This window comes from Strongylocentrotus purpuratus, unplaced genomic scaffold (genome assembly GCF_000002235.5).
Source record: "Strongylocentrotus purpuratus isolate Spur 01 unplaced genomic scaffold, Spur_5.0 spur5_scaffold_19, whole genome shotgun sequence".
Taxonomy (NCBI): Eukaryota; Metazoa; Echinodermata; class Echinoidea; order Camarodonta; family Strongylocentrotidae; genus Strongylocentrotus; species Strongylocentrotus purpuratus.
This window is the reverse complement of record NW_022145604.1, coordinates 22,218,953-22,239,818: the sequence shown is the minus strand read 5'-3', so window position 1 is coordinate 22,239,818 and position 20,866 is coordinate 22,218,953. Positions and strand designations below refer to the sequence as shown.

General features: G+C 38.0%; 1 protein-coding gene across 4 annotated transcripts in view; it reads left to right on the top strand.

Moving 5' to 3' along the window:
• LOC594103 (tyrosine-protein phosphatase non-receptor type 4) overlaps nucleotides 1–20,866 on the top strand; it is a 112,434-nt gene that overhangs the window by 70,815 nt on the left and 20,753 nt on the right. For all 4 annotated transcript variants that reach the window (XM_030990595.1, XM_030990596.1, XM_030990594.1 and 1 more), the window contains 2 exons: nucleotides 1,341–1,461; nucleotides 5,120–5,207. In XM_030990595.1, coding sequence (XP_030846455.1) covers nucleotides 1,341–1,461; nucleotides 5,120–5,207 — 209 coding nt within the window. The remainder of the gene's footprint in view (nucleotides 1–1,340; nucleotides 1,462–5,119; nucleotides 5,208–20,866) is intronic.

Genomic DNA, 20,866 nt, shown 5'->3' with positions numbered 1-20,866 from the left:
GAGAGAGCAAGAGAAAGACTCATTTTCTGTTATATGTTACTATGTATTGATGTTTTCCATGATGTTTATATTGTTCAAGTAGCTTGTTTCTTCATATATGTTGCATTTGTGTACAGGGCCCCCTGGAAAACAGTACTGTGATTACTGACGGGGCTACCCTGTTTAAATAAAACAGAATAAATAAATAAATAAATAAATAAAGAGAGAGATAGAGAAAGAGAGAGAGAGAGAGAGAGGGCGAGGGAAGGAAAAAGAGATGGAGAAGAAAAAATAGATGAGATGGGAGTTCAAGATGCCTGGGTGTATAGGCGGTGGCATTGTGGGCAGGGGTAACGAGGCTAGATTGAATTTTACGAGATGGAATTGGCAAGATGCGCGGAGAATGGATGCGCTTATTGGAGGTAACTATCGTCAGGTTATTGATCATGGAGGGGTTGGTGCTCTCGGCCATGCTAGCTGGGGGGACGGTATTACAAGGACATCTTGTTGCATGCCTTTTCATTCCAGTGGCATGCCTGCCCATGCAGGGGAATGAACAAGCCTTTCAGTAATAAGATGCATGGAGAATATTGAATCTTGGGCTGAAAATGCAATGATAATTTCTTCTGTTATCTGTGTGTGAATTTGAAAATATCCTTGCAGTGTGTTTGCTTACATGTTTTGTAGCTCATCTCAGGATAAAGGCCCCCAAATTCCTTTTATGTCCCTCTTCTGTTAACTGTCTTCAGCTGAGAACTTGTTCTGGGCATAACCAGTATGTTGCAGAATTAGTGGTATCATATAATGTTCTAGCTCTCATATTTTTCTTTTTCATAGAACTCTTCACATATTTTTAGTTCAAAACCCTGCTCATATAACTTAGGCAAGCAAGCATGTTAAGGAATTTTACATTATGTCTTCTGTTATCTCTGTGAATTTGAAAATATACTTACATTGCCTTCACTTACATGTTTTGTAGCTCATCTAAGGAGAAACATGTACATGTATCACCCATTACCCAGTACATGTATCATTCTTCAAAAGGTACACATATTCGAATTATATTGGGATGACGTTCTAAAAATTTATAAATGTTGGACTTCTGAGACAATTCTTATGATTTGTTTTCTGTGAATTTCTCCATGTTATTTACAGTAGGCCAAATCAAACTCAAGATGAAGAAACTTATGCATGTCAAATATTTATTATTCTCATCATTCTGTCATAAATGTGTGCTTGCTTTAACGATGATCATGTCTAAGCATGGACCCATGGTCTAAGCAAGGAAATTATGAGGTCATTCACCTGGTCCAAGCTCTAAACCTTTGTCTTTTCCCCCCTTTTTTCCCTCCATTTTTCAGCTGAGCTTGGAGACTATGACCCTCAGGACCATCCGGATGGATACATGTCTCAATTTAGATTCATTCCGTACCAGACAGAGGAGTTCATCAACCAAGTACACCATCTTCACAAAGCAAACTTGTAAGTTGACCCCAGTCTAGAAACCATACTCCTTCTCTCCAAGTTTGTCGAAGATTGCTCCACCTTTTCTGAGCCAGAAGGGCATAACGTCAGATCATTGTAACACAGGATTAAAACCCTTTTGGCTCTAAAACAGTTGACATGCTTTATATGAGAGAACTCTTTCCACCCCCTACCCCTTTCTTCTATCAATACCTCACCTCTTTCTTCACATGGTTATCTCAAAAGATCATATCACGTTTCCCTCCACCACTCAGAAAAGGTTTCCACTCTATCAATTTTCTTCTTTTTCATCTTTTTTCCCTTCCTCTTCTCCTCTAATTTAACTCAAAGAAGGCATCCTTTTCCCTCCAAAGTTCATCTGTTCCTCTCCTTCTCTTCTCCCACCTCTTGTTTTAATTGTTCTGTCTCAAAAGGTGCGTCTTCATCATCTCGAGATTGCCAAATATCTCGAGATTGCCAAATAGCCCGCTATTTGGGAAATAATCCCGAAGTAACAAATCGCGTCTTCACTATCTCGAGATTCGACCTCAAAACTTGAAACTCGACCTTGAGAAATTAGCTCGAGATATTTTGCTCAGCGTTAGCGTGTATTGCGAATCTTCGGTCTAGTGAAGACGCATGGGACAAATAGCTGGATATTTTGCCAAATAGTAGGATATTTTGCAAACTATCCCAAGATATCTTGGGATATTATCCCGACCAACTATCCAGCTAATTTGCTACTTCGTTCTAATGAAGACGCAAATAGCTGGATAGTTTGCGATCAGGATAGTTCAAATAGCTGGATATTTGGCAATCTCGAGATAGTGAAGACAGGCCTAGAGATCGCATCCTGTTCTCCTCCATCACTTTCAAAGATCATAATCTATCCATTCTTCATCCTTTTCTTCCCCCTCCCCTCCCCCTCCCCCTTCGCCTTTTGCTTTAATTACTCCTTTTGAAATATAGCAATCTGTTCGTCCCCCTCCATTTCTTCAGGGAAAAAATGCCTTCTTCCTTTACCTTTCTCTTCTTCTCCTCATCTTCTCTTACTCTTTCTTCCATTTGGCCTTTTTCCTTCTTCATCCTTTTCTGTAGATCTCCCACCTCTCAAAGATCACCCCTATTCACCTCCACCGCCTTGAAAAATCCTGTCCGTCCATTCCTCTTTTCTTCTTTTGTTCTCACATGTATTTGTATAATTCCTTTTTCTAAAAAATTGCATTCTATTTCCTTCTCTCGTCTGAAAAATAGTTCTTCCATCCTTTTTGTTTTCTTCTTTCTCCACTTTTTTTTGTAAACCGCTCCATCTCAAAGATGCACCCTATTCTCCCATCTCAGCAAAATTTCTCTCAATCCATTCCCCCTTCTTTTCTTCCTCTTTTACCCCACCTCTTCTTTCAATTGCTCCGTCTCAAAGACCGCATCCTGTTCCCCTCCATCTCTCAGGAAGAATATCCTTCAAAGATAAGTGCTTCCTTGAGGAGTATCACCTATGCTCATAATTATAACACTCCATCTCTTAACAAATTACTCATACCAGCTTCAAGTGTATGGGGTCTTTGAAGAGCCAGAAGGGCTTTAAATCTGTGTTTAAAGTAAATAAGTTAATGCCCTTCTAACTCCAAACAGATGGGATGTAAATATCCTATCATAACATGCCAATGAAAAGTTACATGGCTTTGCAAAGATTTCTTCAACCTTCAAGAAGATGTCCTTTCCAACTTATCTGCTCATGGTACACTTGACAGCAGATACTTGACAAACTAAACAGGATGTATTATGACATAAACACTGACCCTTGTCAAAGTCTCATTAAATCATGTACAGGATGGACTCACTTCTGTTTTTGAGAGGGTCTTGAGATTAATGGTTAAATATGAACTAATACATATTGAGGTTTGGTATATGTATTATGTAACTTTGCATATATTTAAAGGCTGAGAAATGGGTGTTATCATTGATGAAAATAGTTGTCTTTAAATGTGATTCCTTCTGCCCCTTCTCATAATTTCTGCTAATCTATTTTGATGCTTATCTATTTCTACTTCTCCCCTTCTCCCCTTCTCCCCTTCTCCCTCTTCACAATATTTTATTGATAATGGCATTCTGAACAGACACTTTTTCTTGCCAAACTTTATCCCAACCACACATAAAACTGACTTATTCTATACCCATTGGTTGCCAAATAAAACTCCTAAAAACAAAGACCAAATTCATGTAGAAAAACATGTAGTACACAAATTAATCTCCATGCCGATGACAGACTTTTCTGATTCATTGTATACAGACTAGTCGTCTATCTTCACAATTTTTTGCTAGGCCGGTGCTCTTTTTACCCTACATCTATCAACCTAGTTCATAAGTTGACATCTCGAAAGGCCTGTCCTCACTATCTCGAGATTGCCAAATATCCAGCTATTTGAACTATCCTGATCGCAAACTATCCAGCTAATTTGCGTCTTCATCAGACCGAAGTAGCAATTAGCGGGATATTTGGTCGGGATTGTCATCCCAAGATATCTTGGGATAGTTTGCAAAATATCCCACTATTTGGCATAATAGCCAGCTATTTGTCCGGTACGTTTTTAACACGACCGAAGACTTGCACTATGTGCTAACGCTGAGCAAAATATCTCAAGCTTATATCTCAAGGTCGAGTTTCAAGTTTCGAGATCGAATCTCGAGCTGATAAAGGCGAGATTTGTAACTTCGGGATTATTTCCTAAATCAGAAATAGCGGGTTATTTGGCAATCTCGGGATGATGAAAACGCGCCTGTTGAGAGGGAACTCCTTCAGCCAATGGCATTTTCCTCTTCAGATATTAGCCTCCCTTGGATTCCCAAATTAGAAGGAGAAAATTATAATTTAAGATGCAACGTGCCGACAGACTTTCCAAGAGCTTGTGCTCTATTTTGCGTTTTTAGTAACTTTTCATAGATTAATTAAAGGGTCTCCTGATTCAGTGACTTTCTTAAGCATTGAGGGAGAAGGAGTAGTGAATTAATAACAAGATTAATTTATCCATACATGATCAAATTAAAGTGACCAAATTCTCCCATAATTGCTTAGAACTGCATTTCAAGAAAGTTTAAACAAAATGATGACATTGTATATGTATTTAAGTCTGTTTTAATGTTGTCACATATCCCTTCTTATTACTTAGTGATACACTGTTACAGGGCTTTATGAGGTAAAAACATAGTTATATGAAGAACATAAAACTAGAAGAATAGTTACACTAACAAAAATTAACAATGGGATCTACGCTCACAGTTGTACTGGGCTTACATATTTTTCATCAAATATGTGAGACAAAATACTGTTCCATTTGTACTTTTATTCATTCATTCATTTTCTAGGTAAATGGTATTTTGGTGGTTTGGTGAAAAATTAGTTTTCTTATAATAGAGAAATTATTTTAATTATCTCAACAAATAACTGCTCACAGGGGGCTGCATACACCGATGACATCTGTGAAAGCACAACAAAAATTGCAATTCATAGTTTGTTAATTGAAGTCATTGCAATCATGTGAAGGTTAATTCATTTTCAGAAATTTATCCAGATCTCTAGAAAATGAATTTCTTTATTTTCAAGACGGGTTTACCACAAGGTCAAGGGTAATTCTTATTCATTGATTTTAAACCTTGTTTGAATTTCCTCTCCCTACAGCGGACAGCTTCCTGCAGATGCAGAGTTCCATTTTCTTAACACGGTGAAGAACCTAGAGCTATATGGGGTGGACCTACATCATGCACGGGTAAGTTGACAGATCCAGGGCCCCTTTCGTTTATAAGACCCCTTTCATACGTAAGATTTGAATGGATAAGACAAGGTTAGACCAGGTCTAGAGTTTCATTTTTCTCAACAGTCAACACGGTTAAAAACCTGGAGTTCTATCGGTAGATCTACATCATGCACGGGTATGACGACAGATTCAAGACCCCTATCATACCTACGACTAGAATGGACGAGGTTATATTAGGCCAGGTTAGACCAGGTCTAGACCTTGCTCAGGCTATTCCCCTCTTTCAATCCATTTAAAGAGGAAGTCCATCCTGACATTAAGTTGATTTTAATAGAAGCAGAAAAGTGACAGGAACCGGTCAGTGAAAGTTTGAGCAAATTTTTACTGAAAATAGGAATGTTATGAATTTTAAAAGCTGTCATCAGTGAAACAAAAATTGGCAATACTGCGAGCTCCTCTCCAATTTGCTCTGTACAGAATTTCATTGACTTTCATTTTCGTAATTATTGATGGCAGAATAGATTTGTTACTTAAGGGGGGTTGTACGAAAACACAAATTTGCAATAATTACATTTAGGGTGAATGTATGATTGACAAATTTCTTCGGGGAAAATATAGATTTTTGAAGTCTTTTAGTACAGGGCAAATGAGAGGGAAGCTCGCAAGTCACAGAGTTGCCAATTCGTGTTTGTTTGATTGCACCTTCAACAATTCATAACTTTCTTATTTCTCATTAGATTTTGCTCATAACTTTCACTGACCTGTTTCTCTCATTTTTCTGCTTCAATTAAAACCAACTTGATATCAGGGTAGATGGGGTGAAGGGGGCAAGAGATTTCCCCCTTCACAGCATCCCATCCTTCCTCGGTACCTCCCTTCTGGTTCCTACGATAAGCTTGAGAGCATGAGTAGGAATCGCATCACTTCCTTGGGTGTAACCAAGAATTCCATCTTTCTCACTTTCTTCATATCTTTCTTCTTCTTCTTCTTCTCTTTCTTCTTCTTTTTCTTCTCTTTCTTCTTCTTCTGTAGAAGTACAGGCCACCATGTTGTCGTTGTATCTTACTACTTTTATGATGGGGGAAAGAACTCATCTTTAATAGAGTCATTCAGGACAGGGATTATTTAAGGGGTGAAGTGATGTCATCTTGTGTCATCAAAATTGGCAACACTAATAATTTTTATTTTATTGGTACACCGTAATTTCAGACATACACTTTCAATGGAAACTTTGAAAAATTGCCAATTCTATATTAAAAACAGTGATTATGAACATCTTATCATGTTGCCAATTTTATTATTAAAAACTTGTATTTTCCTTTTACAATTTTCTGTGAGGGAATACAAATAAGAGACTAAAGGGAAATCAACCAAGCTGCTGAATTGAAGCAAGAACCTATGTAGAACAAACCTCATGTAATCGATAATAAACTTATGTTTTTTGCGTGTTGGTATAGACTTTAAAAAAAAGTCTTGTAGCAGAAAGAAAATTCAACTGGACAAGGATACACAAATTTGAGGAAATGAATAGAAATTGACAAAATAAAAAGTGAGAATGGATAACAATGTAGATCCACAACAACTAGGCATAATACAAAAAGTATATCATCAGCCGAGAGACAGAAGAACTTTTACACCTATATGTTACAAAGATAAAGCTTTGCTGGCTCTTAACAGACAACATCATATCTGTCACCACCAGATACTGTTCTGTCACAGTATTTAACAAGTCTCGTGCTATTAGAGACACAACTAATGAAGCAAGTATGTTTATGATCTCCCTGCATCTGCCTTGCCCCTGCCTGCTACGATCCTATCCTTTCACGTTGAAATGTACCACGTAATTGCGACAGACGTAAATTCTTGGTCTCTGCTGACTCGCCATCCATCAATGCCGTAATATACTCATAAGATATGCTATCCATCCCAACTATGGGGGAATTGACATACTCTCCTTGTACGCCATGCATTTTCATTAGTGTGGGAACGACTTGGCCTGTGACATATATTTATTTCTATTTCTATCGGTTTGTACTGTACATGACTTGTTTAGGTTTTCTCTTTCTCTTTCTTTTCTGTTTCTCATCCTCCATTACTAAAGTTGGATTTTTATCTTGATGTTAGACCTCCTAGCCCTTTTTCATTGTTTTTTTTTTAAATCTCGTACTCCTTTTTCCTTTTTTGTGTTATATCTCTCTGCCCTCTACATTATCTCTCTCCCTCTCTCTCTCTCTCTCTCTCTTTCTTTCTTTCTCTCTTTCTCTCTCCCTCTTCCTCTCTCACTTATTTTGTATTTCATTGTTTCTGTCTCTTTTTTCTCATTCCTTTTTTTTTCTCCCTCATTTGTATTTTTTTCTCTCTCCCTCCCTTTCTCTCCCTCCCTTTCTCTCCTTCCCTTTTATCCTCTCCTTCCCTATTTTCCTCTCTTTCTTTCTCTCTCACCTACATTTATCATTTTCTCTGTCCCTCTCCTTATCTCATCTCCTTTTCCTCTCGCTGTCCACCCTCTCACTCTCTTTTCTGTCTCCCACTCGTCTTTCTTCCCTCCAATTTTTCCCCTCTTTACCATTTACTTCTTTCCCTCTTTCCTCTCCCCTCCCATCTCTCCAATTCCTACCTTTTTCCTTGCTAAACCACCAGAGAAAATGGAAATTAACGTTGCAACTGGTTTTCCTTGCTTAGGGGGTCATTTTCTATCAGAGAAACCTTCCAATACTTCCCCGGGACTCGAGGCAAGGCAACGGAGGACGGATAGATGTAATATTGATGAGGTCCTGCATCTATCCCCACCCCAGTTCAGACTACCACAATTTATTGTATACCTAGGCGAGAGTCGTATAGCTGTATGATTTAGTGTTTGTAGTTTGAAAATTGTATTAAGAAAGATGTCTTATAGCGAAGTGCATGTTTGAACATCGTTCAAAAAAAGAGAGTCAGGTCCCCTTTCCTGCAGACTACCACAACTCATCATACAGCGATACGAAAATTGTAGAGTTGTTTGATTTAGTTTTTGTCCTAGTTTTTGTAGTCTGAGTATTGAGTAGTGAAATGTCATGGAGCTATTTTGTTGGAGCTTCTTTCAAACAAAAATGTGATCAAGAGTCAGGTTCCCCTTTCTTGTCTGAATGTTGTACTACAAAGAAATTTCAATTGGGTGGGGCTGCGACAAGGACTCGGATATTGAACTCCTACCTTAACACAGATGAAATGCCCTTCTGGCTCCGAACAGACGATGTTGTATGCAGAGAGCCAGAGAGGTATCCATTCAATGCACTCATGACCTATGACCCCAGACGTAATGCCCTTCTGGCTCTGAACAGACGATGTTGTATGCAGAGAGCCAGAGAGGTATCCATTCAATGCACTCATGACCTATGACCCCAGACGTAATGCCCTTCTGGCTCTGAACAGACGATGTTGTATGCAGAGAGCCAGAGAGGTATCCATTCAATGCACTCATGACCTATGACCCCAGACGTAATGCCCTTCTGGCTCTCAGCAAATGATGTGGGAAATAAGGACCACTTTATTAATGATAGAGAACCCTCATTTTACGTTAATAGGGGTGTTTCCTTCCTGCGAATTTGTGGAAGTCTTTTCTTCACGGTCATTTATGTGATTTATCTTACTAATATAACGATTATTTGGTTAAAGAAAAATAATTTCCTCTTCACGGGTCATTTAGAATTATATGATCTCCCATGCCCTGTGAATGAACGAATCATTTAACCAGAAATCTTCTCAAGCCTTCCAAAGAGATTTCATGGGAGACTAAGCGCCATAATTTTCCACCTCACTTAGCTGTGCAATTTCCATGCGTGGTAAAAGGGACATTCAATCATTACACGAACCTCGGCGACGTTCCCTGAATAAATGCTGTGGTTTCTTGAGACATGCACACCGTTCTGCTCAAGTTGGCAACGCTCTTGGTTGAACTTTTGGCTACCCGGCATTAGTCATACATGCACAATCTTGCAGCCGAGGGCAGGATGGATAATTTGTAAAACAGCAGACGATCGATTAGGTCTGATGTTCTCCAAAACCAGGAATACATGAATATGTGGTATCGTAATTTAAGATTTAAGAAGCTTTGAATCTAACAAATTTCAAGAGATTTTTTTTGTGTTCTATTCTTCTGATATTGTGTCTATGTGGAGAGAATATCTGTAAGGCTAATTGCCAATCAAGTTTATCGAAATTGATTAATTGTTTGATTAGTGATCTAATTCAGTAAAATGGTAAACATGAACATTTCTTGCAACCTGAGTACTTGGGCTCAGAGCTGTAATTTTTCACAATTCATTTCATTTATAATAGAGAGATTGCAGCTTCCCCAAAAGTTTTGTTTTATTTTCTCTGACCCAGCTCAATTAAAAACTATCTACTCCCGTAAGTGTAGTTTTGTTTTCTCCATCCCAGCTCAAATAGAAGTATATCTGCAGATCTTTTTTTCTCCCACTTTCTATCTCTGATGAAATGAATCACACAAACAGTACCATACAAATATATTGTTTCAATACTAGGGAACCCTAATTCAGGATCCTCTTTCTTTTTTGTCCTTTGATTAAAAACAAAAATTATGTAAGTTTTTTTTTAAAGATAAACTTGAGCTCTGGTAAAAAAAAGAAAATGAATTCTCACAGAATCTAACGAAACTTACACTGAATGTTCAAGATTACAAATAAATGTCATGTGCCAAACAATTTTGGAAGAAAATGTATACTGGCTGAGTAATGAGCAATGAAAGATAAGGAAATCAAGGTAGTACTAGCCCGACACCATTTGTGTTGTCCCATTATACATCTTTCTGTGTACAGTGATTATTACTTTACCAAGACTGGGCCAAATTTATGATGATTTTGATGACTCCAGGACCTTGCAGTACACTTACATGCTACATGATCAACTTTTTCTGATCCATTCCACACCTTTTCTTTCACAATGCAATTGCATTACCAGAACTTGATCACCTTTATAAATCATGTTCAGATTATGGAAGTTTTTAAATATTTTAATAGGAGGTGGCGCAACGCAATGCTATTGAAATTGCCCTAGCGTTGATATCTCAGAAGTCTTTGTAACCCAATATTCAGAGAACATTTACCTGCTCAAGCTAATTAAGCTTGGAGGAGTCTGTGTAATATTGATCATGAATATGATCTCGATATGAGAGTAATACTGATGATGAATTTGATCTGGATATGAGAGTAATATTGATCATGAAATTGATCTTGATATAATATAGAATTGTGAAAGTGAAACGCACTCATGAAAAGTAACAATAGGACCTTCTTGAGATCCATTGTTGTAGTAAGAAGAGAATCCTTCGCTCTCTTACCATCACGTTAGGTTTCAATTGCTAATCAAAATGAGTTGACACATTAATGTTGTTTTGGTAGGTTGGTTCGGTACTTCTCTCTCATTTCCTATCATAAAGCGATACTGAGCACTTTAATTTCTTCTCATTTATGAATACAAAGTACATTTTTATAACACACATATCCACCATGCCAGCAAGCCCCTCAAGGCACTTTTAGCTCTAGCTGGGCGACCAATAGACAGAGTTTACTAACAACAAAGGTTGTTCTTGACAATCTGAAAGCTTGCTCGAGACTTGCCTGACATAGCAACCAGTAATGTATACAGGCAGGATTCCAAGAATTGTAGTCCATCTATAATAATAATACGCTAAGGCTCCGCGGGGGGCGCGACGTCTCGGCGAGCCTTTGTATTCTATTGTTTTTTAATGAGATCGCCGACCCAAGTTGGTGCGGCTATCTCCTCCTGAACCCTCCCCTCGGGGTACCCGTGCCCTGTGCCATCGTCCGCGGGAGAGTCTACTCTGTGGAATTGGCTATACTCCGCCCGAGGTCCTCCTCCGTGTCGACGTCCAGGGCGAAAACAGACGCGATATGCATAATGCAGGATATGCGTGACGACAGAGATACCTCATGGATATTCAACATGACATCCGTAGACACACGACCGATGACTGTCCACTCACATTAAGTTGCGTATTAAATGCACGACGCACAGGGTCGGGCTTACCCGAGTAAAGCATCTTTCTATAGGATATCCATTGTATAGTAGCTGCACGAGCCACAGAGATACACACGAAGCTTCCCGTCCACGTCCAAACTTAGGGACCTATTTCCATCATTATTGCCGCGATTTTTATATAGGTGTCGTGAATGGAGGTATGAAATGAAAGCTTATTTTGTGATTATTACGGCCATGCTACTAAATTTTGATTATCATTTTCTAAAGGAAAGTTTTCACAAGAAAACCATTGGACTGACAATTCAGTCGCAAGCTGCCTTCAGTCAGTGCAGTGCTGCTGTGCAGTGTGTGTGAGCTGCAATTTAACTCCAGCAAGCTCCAACACCGGCTCCGCGCACCGCAGGCGTCCGAGGCCTGCGGCGCCGGTGTTCGAGCTTTCTGGAGTTACACTGTGTGTGTGTGTGTGTGAGTTCACCTGAGCTGAGCTCGAGTCGAAGAAATTTGACACTTTGAAATTGTTATCTGTTGGTTTGCATCATTATTGCCGCGATTTCAATATAGTTTCGTGAATAGATTTACGAAACCTGATCTTAGAATTAGTAAAAGTATTACTAATGTTTACGTTTTTAAACGACTGTCTGATTTTCTTGTGAAAATTTTACTTTGAAAAATGATTATCGAAATTCATGGTCAGAAATAATCACAATCTAGGGTCTATTATGTTACAGTTCTTGCATCAAATCAATGCATGAAAACTTAGTTATTGAACTAGAAAAATGTTTTTTTTTTAAATAGGCAATTATGAAGTATAGGAAGCCTGAAACCTGTCCTGAGCCTACTAAACAAATCTCAACAAAGTGTAGGCCTATCCTTTTATGAATTAATGAAAAAGTAGCCCCAGAAAAAAGAGCCCCCGAAAGTTGGAAAAAGTAGTCCCCGAAAATTTCCCAAAAATTTGAAATGGAGCCCCCGAAATGAAAAACTTAATTTTTTGCCTGCGCCCCCCTCTAGAATCCCTCGGATTTCCGCGGGTCCTGAGTTGAGTGTATATATAATATAGGCGTGGGGTCCACGGGTTTCAAGAGGCCATAAAAACCCCAAAAGCTCGGGGGTTACGTTTTTCAAAGTTGGGGGGGGGGGGGGGTGTGGGAGATCGAGATCAGATCGCAGCGAGTTGAGTGTATATATAATATAGGCGTGGGGTCCACCGGTTTCAAGGGGCCATAAACCCCCGAAAGCTCGGGGGGTTTAGGCATTTAATTAGGGTCAGATGAGCATATTTTTAATACTTTATTTGTGACACTTGCGGATCACTAATTGGCGTGGGGTCAAAACGTAGAGTTGCGTAGTGTTGCGTACCAACTTCGCTGGCCTACGTTACTATATGCTGAGGGACGGAAAGGGGTACGCAAGATGAACGAAAACAATTCAACATGTTTAATTTTTTTCGCGTACTTTCAACGTAGAAACTCGATGCAGAAAGTACGCCTTTTTACGCAACACTACGCTACATGACTACGCAACAGTACGCTACCATACGCCAGATCGACAAAGCAGTAAAAGTTTTCCACACAGTAAGCAACCATAAGCAAACCTGTACGCCAGCTTACGCATAACCTACACAGGGACAATTTTCCCATTAATACGCAGCCTAACTTCTGCGTAGTCGGTACGCCACACTACGAAACTCTACGCAGTTCCAGTGGCTTAAAGAAGAACTACCGGTACAGTTGGATCGTTTTTTTTTTTTTTTTATATAGGCCAAATTAAAAAAAAACATGTTTAGCGTCCTGTTTTTTCAAAAAATGGGAAGAAGGAGGCCCTTTTTTTTTCTTTCAAAATGGCCGCTCCGTACATTTTCCCTGACATTCGGGCTATTTTTCAAGATGGCGGCCGACATTTTTTTTTTTTTTTTTTTTAAATCAGAAATAAATTTTAGCAGTGCTTTTCATGTTTGTTTTCTTTCAAAAAATTCAAAAAAAATTCAAAAAAAAAAAAAAAAAAAATAGGAGGCGGCCCCCAAAAAGGAAGCGGGCGGGGACGCTGTTTTTTTACCTTTCGAAAAAAAAAAAAAAAAAAAATGGCAAATAAAGTTCTTGGTGGTTTTAATTTAGACAGTCTCTATATATCTATTTACACCCCCCCCCCCCACCTCTAGAATCCCGCGGATTTCCGCGGGTCCTGCTAGTTCATTAATATTAGATTATGGAATACCTCGTCACTAGGCCCTAAAAAAGAATCATCCCTAAATGTTAATATGTAAGTAAACTGGTCTAATTCAGTGCTTGCAGCATTCAAGGAATTCTTTCTCATCAGAACCCATTTAACACCTGGGTGAAGAGTGGCAAATGGAGATTAATGTCTAAAGAAAGGACACTAGTCCTTTACCAATAATGATTATAAGAATATGTTTGATCGAAGCTATTTCAAGAACATTTTGGTTAGGTCCCTTTTAATCTAAAATTGATGTACACAAAATATGAAGTAAAAAATAAAGATTTTACATCCTAGCATTTCATTCCTCTGCTTGAGAATACTGGAAGCTGGTAAAAAAAAAAAAAACATGTCAAAAGTAAATCTCTCAATTCTCAAATAGGTTAAGAAAATTTGTTCAGGATCATAACTTTAATCAAGTAATTTATATCATTTCAAATCAGATTATGACATATGGTGAGAATTATTTCAGAGGAAAAAACACATTAGAAAGTGTGTTTAATTATCTGAAGTAGTTAATAACCAGTTGGCTGTAATCAAGAACGTGAATATGAAACACTCTTTGATCATTCTGAAGAGGTACATCTATCAGAAAACCAAGTAATCATTCTTGTTATTGATAAGAAAGCGACAGAGACTGAAAGTAAATATTTCTTTTTATTAGGCAATCAAATAACAATCTGGCCAGGGACTACCCTATCAATAGCTATGTTCACAAGAAAGTCTTACATGTCAATAGTATCTGTCGTAAAGCATCCTTCGCCCTGAGAAAAATTGGTAAAATTCGTAAATTCCTCTCCAAGTCATCCACTGAAATCCTCGTCCACGCATTTATCAGTTTACTCCTTGACAGTTGTAATAGCCTACTCCATGGAATTCCGGAAAAAGATATGGCCAAGCTACAAAGAATCCAGAACTCTGCAGCACGTCTAGTGTCTCTCACCAAAAAACATGAACATGTTACACCAACCCTTAAACAATTGCATTGGCTCCTATGGCACGCCTTTAGGGAAACAAATAAATATATGCGACACTTTCAAAAAATACATTTCACTCAAAGTATATATTCGACACTTTCAGAAAATATTTGACAAGTTTTATTTGACAAGAATTTTATTCGACATAAATTTCATTCGACACATTATTCGTCAACAAATTTATTCGACAAAATTTTTATTCGACACAAATTTCATTCGACACAAATTTCATTCGACAAAAACTTCATTCGACACAAATTTCATTCGACACAAATTTCATTTGACACAAGTTTCATGCGACACAAATTTTATTCGACAACAATTTTATTCGACACAAATTTAGTTCGACAAAAATTTCATTCGACACAAATTTTATTCGACAAAAATTTAGTTCAACAGAATCGTATTTGGCACATTTTGTTTTGTTCTACAAAAATATTATTCCAAGCAATTATTTTAATTTTTATTCGACAATAAAGGTATTCAACGAAAAAAGATGTATTGAACAAAGGAGCTATTCGGCGTTCCATACATAATGCATGCCACGAAAAAGTATTCGACTCAAAAATTTCATTCGTCTAAAAAAAAAAACGTTCGACTCCCCCAGAATACATGCGATACTTTACACAACCACCTGCACCGTGCAGTAGTACACGCGCGCGCAACAGGTAGTCTGCAAGCACAGACCCTAATTTAACATTTATTAAAAATAATTGTGCCTTGAGAGAAGCCTAGCCCAGCTACCTACTGGTTGTGTCAGGAGCAGCTATAGTACATGGCCTATTGTAGTCTTATAGTGCAGACTCTCTTTTACGACTGACCAGGGTTTGTGCCTGCAAACTACACAACAGGCGCGTTTACGGTACGAAGACTAGGAAGGCCTATAGCCTCTGGTCGGACTCACGCACCGGCATGTAGGTAGTCTATAGGCATGCAGCGCAGCTACATAGCTAGCTGGACTAGCTGGCTCAGGCAGGCCATCAATTTATCCTATACTTTTGCTTTGTTGATGTTATATAACATTATACACTGTATGTACTTTTAATGCCCTGCATTTTCCAGTAAAACGGAATTTTCCAGGGCTTTTGTATCTTCTGCTTTGTTGGGCAAGTTTGAACAATAAAGTGATGTATGTTAAAGTGACACACTGGTTATTGCATCTACATACCTACTTTTATGGGGGGGGGGGGGGGGGTGTCCACTTACTGCACCCCTATTAAAACGGATGAATATTTTAAATGTTAATGCAGCTCGGTCAATTTATGTTCCAGTACAAACATAACAACTTGCCACCTGTCTATGATAACCTTTTTATACAGAACTCTTCTATGGCAAGAAATGTAAGTAGTTTTCATATACCCATAATAATAGCTAAGACTTTCTTACAAAAACGGAAAGCCTTCAATTGGCCTATATGTTATGGAGTCATGTTCCACTTGATATAAATTGTCCTTCATTGCATTCATTGAGGCTAAGTTAAGGTTATTCCTGATACTCAAGTAATTATAATCCATCATTAATTTTTTTAAACATTCACGAAAGCACTCCCCCCCCCCCCCCCCCCCGTCTTTGATATTTTCTCCCTCTTCTTTCTCGTTATTGGTACCACCTCATCATTTGACTTTATATTTACTTTTGATTGTATAATTTGTTATTATTATTGGGGGGGGGGGTAGTCCTCGACTACTCTTTCTACCTTTGCTGATTTGTTTCTATTTCAAACATAAATTGGAGTCGTTTTATTGCATGTATGTAGGCCTATTTGATTTTATGTATTTTCCTATGTTTGGCATTTGTGGAGAAATACATTAAATTGCATTGAAGTTCAATGGCCTGCTTTCAAAAGAGTATGTAAACAGTATTATTTATGAGTATATTACCTACTTTATTAATTATTAACATTTGGTAGGATTGTTTGCATGAATCGAGGAAGGGCATAGTGATGTAGACTGGAATTGAATGGATAGGGGATAGTGGTGGTGGTGGTGGGGGTGGCGTTATTGGAATATAAAGGAGTGTATATTACCTACTTCGTTTCCACGTACCTCCCCTCTCCCCCCCCCCCCCCCCCGCCCCCCCCCCCCCATCCACTAGCTCTTTACCCGGGGTGACTACATCAGTATGCCCACACCTTCATTTGTATCACCCTAAAACAATCTATATAGTAAATGAAAAAATGAACAAAGTAGGTAATGGCCACTAATTTGTACCCCCTTAACGCCCCCCCCCCCCTCAAAAAAAAGCCCCTAACCATCCAGGCTACATGACTTTGCCCTCCCTCTTCTCATCTCTCATCACCCTCAAACAATCCAAACCCACTGTTCATTGACCAGAGGCTATAGGCCCCGACGTGGATCTATAGTCTTCGTATCGTAAACGCGCGTGTTGCGCGAGTGTGCACGGTGCAGGTTTAGTTGTGTGAAGTTTTGCATGTATTCTGGTTGAATAAAATTTGTGTCGAATAAAATTTGTGTCGAATGAAATTTTTGTCGAATAAAATTTTTGTCGAATAAAATTTTTGTCGAATGAAATTTGTGTCGAGTGAAATTTGTGTCGAATGAAATTTTTGTTGAATGAAATTTTTGTCGAATGAAATTTGTGTCGAATGAAATTTGTGTCGAATAAAATTTTTGTCGAATAAATTTTTTGACGAATAATGTGTCGAATGAAATTTATGTCGAATAAGATTCTTGTCAAATAAAACTTGTCAAACATTTTCTGAAAGTGTCGAATATATACTTTGAGTGAAATGTATTTTTTGAAAGTGTCGCATATATTTATTTGTTTCCCTAAAGGCGTGCCATAGGCTCCCCATTCAATTTTGTGTCCAGTTCAAAGTCCTTCTTTTAACCTTCAAGTCTCTACATGGTCATGCCCCAAATTATCTTTCTGAACTGATTCAATTATACACACCCAATAGGCCCCTTCGTTCTGCAAATCAAACTCTCTTGACCGTTAAAAAAGCAAAAACAAAATACTTTGGTGATAGGTCCTTTTCATGCTCTGCTCCACGTTTATGGAATTCTCTCCCAGCCTCCATTCGTTGCATCTCAGATATTACTTTGTTTAGATCAAAATTAAAAACCTACCTAATGGAAAATGCATACTCAACCTAGTTCTTAAATTGTTACCTAGTTCTTATATTGTTACCTTACCTTGTTATCTTATGTTTCATAATTTCACTTCATATTTGTTTTCTTGTCATTACTCTGTTTAGTTTTAATTGTATCAATATTGTAAAGCGCTTTGATATGAATGTCTTATGAAAAGCGCTATATAAGTAAAAGTTATTATTATTATTATTAAATTTAAGTTCAGCTTATTGTTTTGATCTTTAAAGCTTTGTAGTTAAGGACTGTGAAAACACGTTCATAGTTTCTGAAAGTTAAAGTTTATGACAAGTTTTAAAATTACAAGTTATCCTACAAAGCGTATGATTAACAATGAAACTATATTGGGGGGGGGGATGTGCTGTGCGGATGCATTTAACTATGATACTTCTCAAATTTGTAATTACGACTATTGGCATGGCTTATAGTTTCAAACTCCAAGTGGTTGTTGTTTCGATGGCGTATGAGCCCGCATCATTGTTACTTGGTAATTTTAAACCTAAAGGTTTGCAAAGTAAAGAGTTAAAAGCTCACCTTCCTGAGTCTCTTACGTACATACAACTAGTTATTTTCAGTGTACCTGTATGCAAATATGAAGCAACACAAAACATATGTAAACTTGTGAATGTATTCCTTTATGACGTTTGTCTTTTCTTGGAAATGACTGCTTATTAGCAATTGTACTTTGCATCAATTGAGCGATCAGGCAATTAAGTGCTTATAATACAGAACCCTGGACTGCTGTACAATATTCATCTATTGTGAAGCGGGGAGAAATCTGTTATGAAAATATAGAAAATGAAACATTAATAATTTTGATTGACAGTTATCGCAATATTTGGAGAGGATTTATCATATTGGGTTTTATGATTTGAGTGAATACTTGAATGGACTGAAGTAGGCGCTGATTTGAAGTGCAGTTAAAATAAAAGGAATATTTCTGAAATATGTAGGTTGACTTCAGCTTTAACGGAGTTGAGCCTCATTCATACTTGAATTGGTCAAGTGCCTCAAAAACTGCCATGTCAATGAAAAGTGTTATGTGCATCACATATCTTGATGTTTTTCTAACAAAAAAAAGACGTTTAAAAGCTTAACTTCCTCAGCACCTTCCTTTTTTAAATTTTTTTTTTTATTCAACCTCCATTTGCCATTAATTTACACAAAAAATCATTATTTTTCCCAAAGCTTTAAATTTCTGAACAAGGTTTTCCTGTGTAACAAATAATGCAGTTTTTTAAAAGAACATTTAGAGGTGTATTAAGATTATGGGTATTGACTTCCTACTGCAGGTTCCAAGTTAATCTGGAACTGATTTATAGAACTTCTTCCAGTCATTGTTCATATTTCTGTGGTTACAAGATGGCTTATGGCTGTACAATAAAAAATTCAATTGTGAAAATTATGTGCATTCTATGCCATGTAAATGAGAGAACATAGTGATAGGGGCATATGAATGATTTATATACTCTCCAACCAACGCACATGGGATATCCTATTACAAGCCACAGGCCTATCATCAATATACTGATTCATAAAATATGAAGGAGCAACAGCGACTAGATGTTCAAAACTTGGGTTATATGACCAAGCTCTTTGTTCTAACTTCGCAATACTTATTCCATATTCCACAGACAGACTTAATTTCATATATATCTCATATTTATTCCATAGTTGTTCAAGACTTATTCCACTTGTGTTGAACATGATGAATAATGAATTTAAATTCTATGTAAATTGGGGGGGGGGGGGGGGTGTTGCTACCCCCCAATCACCTTAAGTAAACTCCAAAAGAAATTTGCCTCCAAATTATGCCCCTCCCCCCAAAAAAAATTATGCTCTCCCCCCCCCCCCCCCTCCAACTGGCATCAGTTTAAGACACTAAAAGCCGCTTGAGAAATGTGAAAACTTCTTTTTTTTGAGGGGAGGGGGGGGGGGGGGGAATGCTTTCAAAGATGTGCCCCCCCCCCTCCCTTAAGAGAATCTTAGATCCATTCCCTTTCTACATGAATTAAATTGCGCCCCTAAATTCATCACATATTTTCCTCTAAGAGGGGTACATGCATGGACATTCATTCCTTCAGTCCCTCCCACTATATTAGATGTATGTTATAGGAAAAGCCGGATCACTGTATATTCAATGAGGAAGTGAGCCCTCGTGGTTCTTAAGGGGTAATGAAAACTGACCGAGCTCGTTTAGCTTGTCAGCGTCCAATTTACCGAAACGAGGGAAATTGAACTGTAATTTAGAAGCAGTGCTCTTTCAACATGGTTATGAGTACAGTGTATGCTGGGTTTCATTCAGTCGGTATAGTATGTTAAATAAAATACATGAATACACATGAACTGAGAGTTTTTAGTCTATAGGGAGTGGGGCTTGTGAGAGGGACGACTGAAATATACTAAAGGATACATGCATGTTTGTTTGAAGTAGCATAAGTCTGGAACAAATGTATTTCAACAAATGTTTTCTTTGAGAGAGACCGGGGGATTGGGGGGGGGGGGGGGGATTGAGCATGTTTTGTAAAACCTTCCGCGTAATGGCGTGCCTAAGATGAATAGTTGAACCACAATTCTAGTGTACAAAATAAAGTGACAATTTATGGAAACCCAGAGGAAATCCATTGTGTCATACAAAAAAAAAATCCATACAAAAAATTGTTTCTTTTGTGTTACCGTTTTGGTTTCTATCCATCATTTCATTGAATAAGGAAATGAAGTTTCAATCTATGCCTAAATCAATCGGGTTGCATTGTACATTCAATTTTGTATGAAAATAAAACGTTGAAAATTACCCTTTCGGCCTGTCTCCAACTTTCTCTCTTGTCTTCCTCCATCTCTCTCTCTCTCTCTCCTTCCTCTCCTCCCTCTCCTACCTCACCCTCTTCCTCCCTCTTTCCTTCCCACCCTCTCTACCGGCTCTACCTTCCTCTTTCCCTCTCCTCTGCCATTCTCTCTATCTCTCTCTCTCTCTCTCTCTCTCTCCCTGTTTCTCTTGGGTCCTTTTGAGAGTCTTTTATAACGTTCACTCCTCAAAGGGTTCTTTACATTTTCAACCACAATCTCAATTAGGGATTTCACAATCTGAAAAGGGATTTGTGATTCACACTTTACTCTTTAGCCACTCACATGCCTATTAAAGTATCCAGACAAGTCGTAAGTAACCACAAATAACTTCAATGGTAGTTACGTATTTTGTGTGTGTAATTTCACCTCACAATACATATTAAAGGTTTAGCATTGAATTGGGTGATTATCTTCTTGGATTGTGTCAAGATTTTTCCATTTTGATGGCCAAGACAATTAAATCTCTCTTTCCATAATGCTTGTTGTATTGTCATACACATTTTATCTCTTTAAGTATGATGTA